The sequence below is a fragment of the Stegastes partitus genome, unplaced genomic scaffold, assembly GCF_000690725.1.
Source record: "Stegastes partitus isolate 25-593 unplaced genomic scaffold, Stegastes_partitus-1.0.2 Scaffold1067, whole genome shotgun sequence".
NCBI classification, from domain to species: Eukaryota; Metazoa; Chordata; class Actinopteri; family Pomacentridae; genus Stegastes; species Stegastes partitus.
Window position 1 is genome coordinate 29713 of NW_007578798.1, and position 10265 is coordinate 39977.

Here is a 10265-nt window from a genome sequence, read left to right on the forward strand (position 1 = left end):
GAATCTGGCCAATAAACACCTCCCATTACTATTTTCACGTCATTTCTTTCTTTCGTAGGACAACAGACGTTACTAAACATGGGTTTGACAACTTTTTTGAGCATTATATCTTTACAAAGCAGTCAGTTTCGGCCATCGTTGCATTTCTGTAGCAGCAGTATGTTCTAACGTAGACGAATTATTTAAAACAAACAAAAACAGGCGAGTGGAGTTTTTAAAAACCTTTAAAAGCCTTTATTTTGTGCTCTCCAACAGCAGGACATTTGTGTTTGAGTTTTACAGACACTTGAGGACGCTGAAGTCACAGATGGTTCCTCTGGGACATCCACACAGCTTCCCGATCCTCGAAGCTTTCCGCACCGCACACTGCTCACCTGCATCACACTGACACACACAACACACAGGTGAGCGTCAGTGCAGATCCAGTGAAACCCTTTAATAGTAAATGTTTCTGAAAACACTGAGATAACAGCTAACTCACATCTTCATCCAAATACTGAAGGTTCTGATTTAAAAACATACCTGGCCAGATGTGCCGTTGGAATTTAACAACTTTGAACAGTCAAAACAAAGAGACACAAACCATCACAATGAGACACAAAGCTACCACAAAAAGACTGAAAATGACCAGAAGGAGGAAAAAGACAAAATGAGCACAGACACAAAACCACAAAAGATGCAAAATGACCACAAAGACTTAAAATGATTTTCTCGTAGATTAATCGTAGCAACTGGACTTGCTTGAGTTCTGTCTTCAGTGCTCGGTACCACATTCGTTAAGGTCTTTCGAACCCTTAACGAACAAAAGACCTTAACGAACCCCATTGGGGCACGGGGAGCACTAACGACTCGCATTACAAGAGGGAGGCGCAACAAACCCCCAGCTGAAACTGAAACGTCTTCAAGGAACCAAGCAAGTCCAGTTGCTACGATCAATCTGTGAGAATAACCATGACCTGGATGACTGAGAATCTTCACAGACAACTTAAAATGACAACAAAGACACAGACTAAAAGAGACACAAACCTTTGCAATGTCAGACACAAAGGTTTGGGTCACTTTAAGTCCGTGTCCAGAACCTGACTGTCTCAGAATCTGTCGATGATTTTGTCCCATTAGTGTGACTTTCTCCTGTTTTTCTCTTTCGTTGCATGTGTGTTCACACAGCTGTGTAGCAAATGTGTGTATTTAATTTGACTTTATGTGTGCGTCTCAACTGACATGTTTGTTGTGTGAACATAAAGCAGTGAAAAAACCGCTGAGAGTTTCAGTTGCTGTGGTCAAGACAGAATAAAACCCAAACTGAGAGACGGAGGGACACATGAACACACTCACAGCAGGAAGCCAGCCCAGTTTCTTCTCCGATGACGGCAACTGTTTGTTCTTCAGCTTCTCCAGAACTTCCTGCAGAGCTTCAATCTGAGCAGAAAACAGACAAGATTCACCGGAGAAACTCCAACCAGTGGAAACATCCTGGACGAGCATCTGTCATCATCAGGCTTAATGGAGGCGACTTACTGTTGATACCTCAGCAGTAATGTTCACCTGACATTCACGTCAATAAAGCAAACAGCTTGGTGTCAGTTCACAGTAGCAGCCCTGGATATAGGTTGTCTTTAGCTCTTTCTATTATTACTTCTACTGTTGTTGTGGAGAAACCACTGTGACTCTTATGATGTTACAGAATAAACAAACTACTGACAAGTTGCTAAATAACTTTCTGCTTTGCTATGGAAAGCCAGAATCTGTCCAGCATCTCCCAAAGAGAAGTGAAACAGTAACTGCCTATATATAGTATGACAGGGAACACAAAACTTTGGTTCAACAAGTGTAACCTGTTGAAGTCCTGTGACTAAATCACAAACTCTCCGTCTACATTTCATATGTTGGCAAACAAACTCAAGCTCTAGTTCTCATAAAGGCCCAAAGTCTCTGTTTCTGTTCCACGTCACGACTCACAGCAGCAGCAGCTTTAACCTCAACGTACACGTTTAGCCTCTTTCAAAGTAAGTAAACCTAACTGACAGATGATAAGCTATGAGCTTACAGCTGCATTTGCTTTCACGGTATCATCTACATCTTCATCTCCTGTCTTCTCCTGTCATGAAGCACGACTCACCAGCTCTTTCTCCTCTTGTGTCTCGATGCCGTCGAACTCGAGTGATCGCTCCTCTTTCACCGCCTCACAGCTCCCCACAACAACCACCAGCCAGCAGGAAGCGCCGAGGAGCAGCATCCTGCTTCTGACCATGGTGCTGAGGTACTCGGACCTGGTGACGGCAGTCGCTGAAGACGCTGAAGGATGCTGGGTAACGGACATCAGCCTGCCCTCTGCACACTGAGGCTCGTTCAGGTCTATATGTGAGCAGCTCCGACGTCACTCAGACAATATTTAATGACCAATAATGAGACAATCGGCCGGCTCACCTCCGAGGTCAACCTCTGCTCCGGCAAACAGGACGTGACGGCAGGATTTTCTTTTTGTAAATGCGAGTTCAATCTCATGGTGAGTTGGATTTCAAAAAGATGAAATATAGGACATCGTGAGACATCTGCTGATATCAGCCATAAAGTTTCTCTTCTAAAAACTGATTACCCAACTAGTCCAAGGAATTGTCACATTTTTACTCCCTGCGGCTCATGTTTCACTGCAACATAAAGTCCTGCAGCTTTACGGAAACAGCTCAACCATGTCTTTTTTGGCATTGTTGTCTTCATGCTTACACACACATTTATTAAAACTGCATTCTCTCCATCAGCCAGCAGGGGAGCAGCTTCTCTGGTGGCAAAAAGAAGTCTGATTGTATAGAAGTCTATGAGAAAATAACCGTACTTCTCCCTTAATCTGTTACCTGAGCAAACATTTTGCTAATGAGCTTATGGTGTCATCTGTTGTGACTCAGAGGGTAAATGTGGGTAAGTCCCACAAAAGGTCTAACTTTAGAAGGTTTAGAGAAATACGACTCGTTTTGTTCATCGGAGTACAGATCAATAATACTAGTAATACTAGCTCTGTACTCTACTGAGCGTCCTCGTACACCGTCCACACTGAGGCTGGAGCTGGTTTGTAACAGGTCTACATGAACACAAAAATCAGGCTCTGCATATCCTCTTATACATGATCAATACCAACATCTGCAGTTCTTTCTGACCACTAAAATATCTGGATACAGCGTCACATCCACTCTTGACCAGCTCCATGCGTGTCAACAGCAGAGGCTGCTTGAACAGCGGTGCAGTGTTTTAGGGGGACTGTTCCTTTAAGACAACAGCCTGACAGGAAGATGTGCGACTCTTCAGGGTCTCAGAGTCACCGTTTACGTCAAAGCACACCAGAAGCTTTAATATCTGACGAACGGAGTCAGCGTGTCAAACACAAGCAGCTGACCGGTCACGTTGAAGTTCAGCATCACGCAGCGAATCTGACGACCTGCTGAAATAAAACTTGAACTACCTGTCGGATCACATCAGCTTGTTTACAAAGACGGAGATGAAGCTCAGAGAGAAGTTACCCATCTTTCTGTTTAATAACAAAATACTGCTCATTTCATTGTCTAACAGCGACACTGAAACTCTCAACAGAACCAAACATTTCCATTGCAAACTCTCTGAACAACAAAAACACTTCCTGCACTACTTCCAAGTACCAGAGCTTTTCCATGAGAACATTCAACCAAGAACAAATAAAACAATTCTAAAAATTTACTAAACAAATGTACACTGTGAATGAAAGATGACGCTCAGCCTGCTTCTCGTCCCAGAACTCTCTCTGGCTCTGAAGCAGAAAGCAAGAGAACACAACTAAATATAGAGAACAGACGGTCCCACAGGTTTAAAAACTTGCTGTTACTGTTTATGTGCAGACATTCATTCACGTATATGAGCATCTGTCGAACTTTGTTTTGACTCAGAGCTCATCATACAAAACAATTAGAAAAGCTGTTGATGTTTGTAAAGACGGTTTCTGATCAAACTGTGTGGAGGAGACGCTTAAATTCAGCAAATTCTCAATAGTCGCCACAGCAGCAGCCTTTAAGGATTCATTCATCACGTTTGGCAACAGCTCCATCATTTGTTTTAATGGACTACACAGTGAATATTGGACTGAAGCTTGATTTTAGGAAATAAAATCGTAATCTGTCACAATAATCATTATTTGGTATTTTCCTCAAATTGTTCAGCCCTAAGCCACGTTTTCATTTTAAAACGTTTACATTAAGCATCCACACAACTCTGGAGTTTTAGGATCCTAAAATGGAGACTTGTGAGCACGACGACACAAACGACCACGCTGGCTTCCTGTGTTGCACTTTGACTCTTTACGCTTCCATCACGTGACATCAGTCTTCAGTACTGGTGGTTATTTCAACTTGGATCATGAATCACAGGAGTGGCTGACTTGCTGTCTGAGCTAACAGCTTGTGTGCAGTTACATTGAGTGTTTTATTTGTGCTGCTGCTGCTATGTGTACAGGCGGGGAAGCTGCTATTCAGTTGGACTGAATGGTCGAGTGTTGTGCGTTTTTAGGTGTTCGTATAGAAAAGCTGCTAAATGAGATAGCTTCATTTTAAAATTAAAACTTATTTGTGTGGACACAAACTATAAACGACTGTAGATGATGGCATGAATCCATTTTTACAGACCAAAGACGAAGCATGTGTTCATGTGTTGTAATCTACTGACATGTGCTTGTAACACCGATTCTGCCTTTCAACGAAACACTATAAACACAGCGCTCAGTGTGTGTTCTTACCTCAGTCTTTGGATGTCGACCTGAACTGCTGCTGAGCCTGAAACACATTCACACACACATCAGTACAAACACACCAGCTTCACCTTCATACAAAGTTTTCAACAACAAGGTGGTGAGTAAATAAACTGAAATGTCTTTTCCTGTTCATTTATGCGTCTGTTAGTTTTAGATCAGCAGGATCAGTGATCACCTCCTCCACTGATTCTCTTTTTCCATGTGGCTTCAAACCAATGAGGGTCGGAGTTCATTGTGATCAATCAGTTTAAAAGTTCTCCTTTCAATATTCAGAACCGCTGGATGTCAGAGCAGCATCATCTTACACCAAAACAAATGGGCCTATCAGCCACCATGCCCCTCCCTTCATTTACAACCAAAAGGGTTTGTACATGAGCTGCATCCTGTCCAAGGGGGCTCCGTACTGCAGACCTTCAGTCAGCAGAGCAGCAAATGAGACGTCAGCTTCTTAAATATTAGGATTTTATGCTCTCCTTTATCATGACAGTGAACTGGGTATGTTGGGAGGACACCAGAAAACATCACCTTGGTGTGTAGTGAATCATAAAGGGCTTTTCAGATTGACTGAGGTAAAGACATGTTACTGACCAGGTAGCTGCCGGTGTGGAAACCACACATGTACCACAGCATCAGTATGCTGGAGATGGCGTCGGAAGCTGAAGGGGTGCTGGATTCTTTCCCACCAGACATCCATGTAGGAAGAGGAGGGAAGAAGGGCAAAGGGTCCTGGAGAGGAAGAGACAAACACCAAGACACCAGCAGACAAAATTAAATCAGAAATGTTTGACTAAACATTGAACCTGGTCCACATTAAAGATAATGATAATAGTACAGTCGTGACTCGATAATCCGACACTAAATGTAAAACCTTCTCTCATGTCCAACAGCAAGGCTGTCAGATTGTCAAGACAGAGGTCGAGATACAAGGAGGGCTTGATGCTTGAATGGCCACTTCCACCCCGGTGGAGCGCTCCAATGGTGTGGAAGTGGCCGGAATGCACGGGCAATACTTGGCTGCTGATGCTAGTTTAGGTTAGCGGTCACAGTTCTGTTTCCACCATCGGTGGTGGTGGCAGGGGGGGATAAAATACCACCACAACCATGGCGAAATGTGCTGGCTCCGGTTGGACAACTACTTTAAAAAAACAACAACAAAAAAAACTTCCATAAACGCTGAGCATGCACGCTGTGTGTGACGTCGTCGTGTCCTCTTCTGCGCATGCGGGACACTTTTGCGTCGTATGAAGTTCACACAGCAGATCACATACAAGTCGCATTTAATTGGAAATGTAAACGAACTTGCAAAAAATCAGATTTCACAAAAAAATCCGAATTCAGCATTAAGTCCTGCAGTGTGAACGTAGCCAATCTGTGGGATTGTTCAGTCAGATAATACGCCGTTATCCTTATATGTGACATAAAATGTCATGTCAGAGTCAGAATCCAAGGCTGTCGGTATGTTAAGGCTATTTTTTATGGGTTCTGTTCGTTTTTCCTAAAAAGCTGTCGGATAGCAAGGTTTTCGGATTGTTAACGGTCGGATTATCAAGTCACGACTGTACATGGATTTCTGAGCCATCAATGTAATTTTTCCATTATAGTAAAACCAAAACTGATTTTTAAAATGTTCAATACCCAGGAACTGATGGTCACACAGGCAGAAATAAAGTTGTGTTAGTTTTACCCCTGAGCCTGACTGAAAAGGAGGAGGAGGCGGCAAAGGAGGAAAGAGAGGGAAGCTGTGATTGGTCGGTTTCTCTGCTCCGTTTCTCTGCTGGTTTCCTCTCCTCCTCTCGTCTGCTTCCTTCTCAACTTTGCTCTGATTACCAGGTTTGTCTTTAACCTGCAAACACACAAATACCATAAAAATACAACAAGTATAAGATGAATCTGTCAAAAAAACATCTGTGACAGCAAAACTCCAGCAAAGAGCGCAGGTCAAAGGGGAGGAATAAAATCTTTATGAGTGACTGAACAGGTCAGTTTAATGAGTTTATATGGCTGAAGTGCATTAACAGCGTGTCTTCAGAAGTGTTGGTGTTAGCTTCTATTTCACACGATTATGCAGCTGGCACACAGCTGACACACACAGTCCTGTTTCTTCATCAGTATTTACGGAGACTCACCCAGGAGGAGTTCTGCTGATCTTCTCTCCATGCTGACCTCCTCTCTCCTCCTCGCTCTCCCTGGTTCTCCTCCCTCCTCTTCCTCCTCCAGTCAAAATGAGGGCTAGTTGCTGTGGACTTCCAGCCACTGCCCTACAGGACCAACAAACATGTGTACGCGCTTCTTTGACGCATATTTGTAAATGCTGCTTTAACATTATACTTGCACATGTCTAAATCTGAGCTACATCCAATCTGGTGGAACTGGAATCGAATTTTAGATGTTTTAAACAGAGCAGGAGGGTTTTGGTGAATTCATGCTACAGACATTTTCAAGTCAATCCTCTACAGCTCTTGAGGTGTGACACCCTGCTCTTGGTCCTGGTCCAGGTGTTTACCTTAACTGGGCCAGCTTTGCTGGGTCCATGGAGCTCGTCAGAGTTCAGCAGGCTGCTGACATCCAGCTCCTCCTCATTGTTGTACTCATCGTAGCGAATGCGACAGCGCTGACCTTTGACCCAAAGAACCACAGCAGGATAAACCAGACCGTCCTCTGAATACACCGCCCGGCACTGAGAGCCAGGCTTCCAGTCCTGGAACATAAATTGCATTACTGTCGCTTTTTACACATGAAACATTTACATTAAGACGTCATTTGGAACTGAACATATTTTTGAATTTTATGAGGCTTAAAGGTTTAATTTTGGATTAAATAAACAGTTCTAACAGAAGTTTTCTCTTCACAGCACAAAGGATTCTGCAGTCATCACGTGCTGCTGTCTTCTACAGACGTCCAGGCCTTTGTTTTGTTGCCGAGCTCGTAAGTGCCTTTCTTGTTCTCACAATGTACTAAACCGTTGATCTGGACACTCCTAATGTTCCCACAGTCTCTCCTAAGGATTTGTTTTGTTTGTGGCTTAAGGATGGCATGTTTCACATGCACCGAGGGATCCCTTAACTAAATGTTGTGGGTTCACAGCAACAGCTTTCAAACAGCAAACTTAGAATCAACTCCAGACCTTGTAGCTGCTTCACTGATGAAGTAACAAGAAATAGCCCACACCCGTATACAGAGCAGCTTTAGAGTCAATTATCCAATTACATTTGGTCAAATGAAATATATTAGAGAGCTGTAATTCCTCAACCAATTTAGATGCGAGTGTCCTCAAATTAAAGCTCAGAGTCTGCGATTTAATCAATCATACAAATCAAGCTCTCCTTAACTTACAGGACATTCACTAACAATGCTTTCATCCAACATTCAATACAATTCTATGTTCGAGATGAGTGATGAACCTGTGAGCTCTGTGCTTGCAGTGCAGCATCGGGACTCCTGAGCGCGCTCAGTTCCATGTCCTCCTCATTGCCGTAGCCAACGAAACGAACTCTGCAGCATTCGCCGTCCATAGACACCACCACTGCCCGATACACCTGCCCATCCCCCGACCACACCGCCCGACACTGAGCTCCCACCGCCCACTGAGGGACAGAGAACCAGCCTGATGACACCTGACACTTTATTTACTGCTGAGATCACAGGTCAGCTGACAGGACTCAGTATTTATTACTTATGCTGCATATTGTTCGGTTTGTGTGACAGACTGAAAGAGTAAAATAATCAGTGTTCAATAATAAAATAAATGCATCGCTAGCTTGTTGTTTTATAGATTGTGGTCTAGTGTGTAACCCTCTGAACTCCAAAACCCACTGCCTGGTTAAAACAAACAAACAACAAACACACACCAAAATTACACCATTTATCTGCCAGAAAACAGACAGCGTTCAAATTGTTGAATTTTCACATTTTGGACAGTCCTTAAACTAATCATGTGTAATGTGATGCTCCTTCAGGAAAATTATCTAAATCTATGCTTAAAATTGTGATATTTCATCAAACTCACTTTATTCTACATGTCTCATTAAAAAAAAATAAATAAATGAAAATTAAGCATTTGCACTACAGCCTGTGGAAAAACAAACAGTCAAACAGTCGTGGTTCCTCAGGATAACTGAGAAGCCACGACTGACTCAGCTGTGACCAACAGTCATGGAACAAACATGCAGAACTTTTCAGTTGAACTGCAGGCTGTGTTCACACAAAGAGGTGACGACAAGAGAGAAAACACACTGGATCGCCGAAATAAATGCACCACGGCTCAAACACAGCAAACAGAGGAACCAGTTGTCGGCTAGTTGTTGGATGACACGTTTAGCTTGGTGAAATGTCTTTTAGACTTGATGTGCAGAACAGTGAAAAAAACAATACGTTTATAAGAATTGTAAAATATACATGGTAGGGCACCTATAGCTCACCTGGTTGAGCTGTACAGGGGGCTATAGTCCCCGACACAGCGGTCGTGGGTTCAACTCCCGCTCATGACCCTTTGCTGCAGGTCTCTCCCTGTTCTTCTCCCCCCTTCCCTATCTATCTCGACTGCTCTAAATAAAGGCAAAAAGCCCCCAAAATATATAAAAAATATACATGGTTAAACCTATTCAGGACTTTCATGTTGCCACACGTAGAAGAATATGTGCAAAACATTTGTTGGTGTTCATTATACACTTTTATAATTTACAATTTCATTTAGCAGACGCTTTTGTCCAACGTGACATACATCTGAGAGTAGATCACATTCATACATCAATGGCGACAGAGCTGCCTGCCTACCATTGGGAGCAACTTCAGGTTCAGTGTCTTGCCCAAGGACACTTTGACTGTGGAGGAACCGCCAACCTTGGAGGACAACCCGCTCTACCACCTGAGCCACAGCCGCCCTTTTATACTATGTTCAATACATTTTCTCATAAGTTGACATATTTTTGGTTTCAAATGCATGACAAATGTCCCTCTTTTTATATTTTAAAAAAAAATCTTCAAAAAACCTAAACCAAATGGCCTGGGGTCCAAAAGACCCCAAAAGTCCTGAACAGGGTTAAACATCTTTAGCATGTGGAGCCGCAATTTGTTGTGTAGTACTTGTAGCACCTGGTGGGTATTTGGAAAAATGCAGAACATTTTGATTCGAGGTATGTCTAATTCTGTCAAATACATATTTAAATATTCTATATTTTCTCATGCTTAGTGATGCATTATAACTGTGTCATACAGTTATCACGCACAACATTTTGCTGTCTCTACTTCTAGCCATGGTTGTGTTGTTTCCACAGAGGTGCAGGAAAAATGATCCCACAGTGAGTGAACTGTGACAGTGCCCTGCTTCTGCAATGCCTGCTGCCTGCCTGCAGAGGGCAGCAAAGTCTATCGGCATAAAGTTTTAATATAAACACTGCTGATGTAAAAATGAGCTGTGGTTACCTTTGACTCTGTGCTGGGGGAGTCTGCAGGTGGAGAGGCCGTCTGTCCGTCTTCATGCTGCAGCTTCTCGCCAACA

The 10265-nt window shown here is 43.1% G+C and overlaps 2 protein-coding genes across 2 annotated transcripts; both read right to left on the reverse strand.

Moving 5' to 3' along the window:
• Nucleotides 1-206: 206 nt before the first annotated feature.
• LOC103367591 (cocaine- and amphetamine-regulated transcript protein-like) lies at nt 207-3042 on the reverse strand. Its single transcript, XM_008295671.1, has 3 exons — nt 2120-3042; nt 1336-1419; nt 207-384 (listed from the first exon to the last, which is right to left on the reverse strand). Exons 1-3 carry the CDS (start codon nt 2318-2320, stop codon nt 277-279), a joined length of 393 nt encoding a protein of 130 aa, XP_008293893.1. The 5' UTR covers nt 2321-3042; the 3' UTR covers nt 207-276.
• A 462-nt stretch (nt 3043-3504) lies between these two features.
• Nucleotides 3505-10265, reverse strand: LOC103367592 (survival motor neuron protein-like). The gene is made up of 8 exons (XM_008295672.1): nt 10190-10265; nt 8170-8352; nt 7272-7466; nt 6895-7026; nt 6453-6611; nt 5357-5494; nt 4754-4790; nt 3505-3775 (listed from the first exon to the last, which is right to left on the reverse strand). The coding sequence occupies exons 2-7, from the start codon at nt 8278-8280 to the stop codon at nt 4755-4757; spliced, it is 771 nt and encodes a 256-aa protein (XP_008293894.1). The 5' UTR covers nt 8281-8352; nt 10190-10265; the 3' UTR covers nt 3505-3775; nt 4754.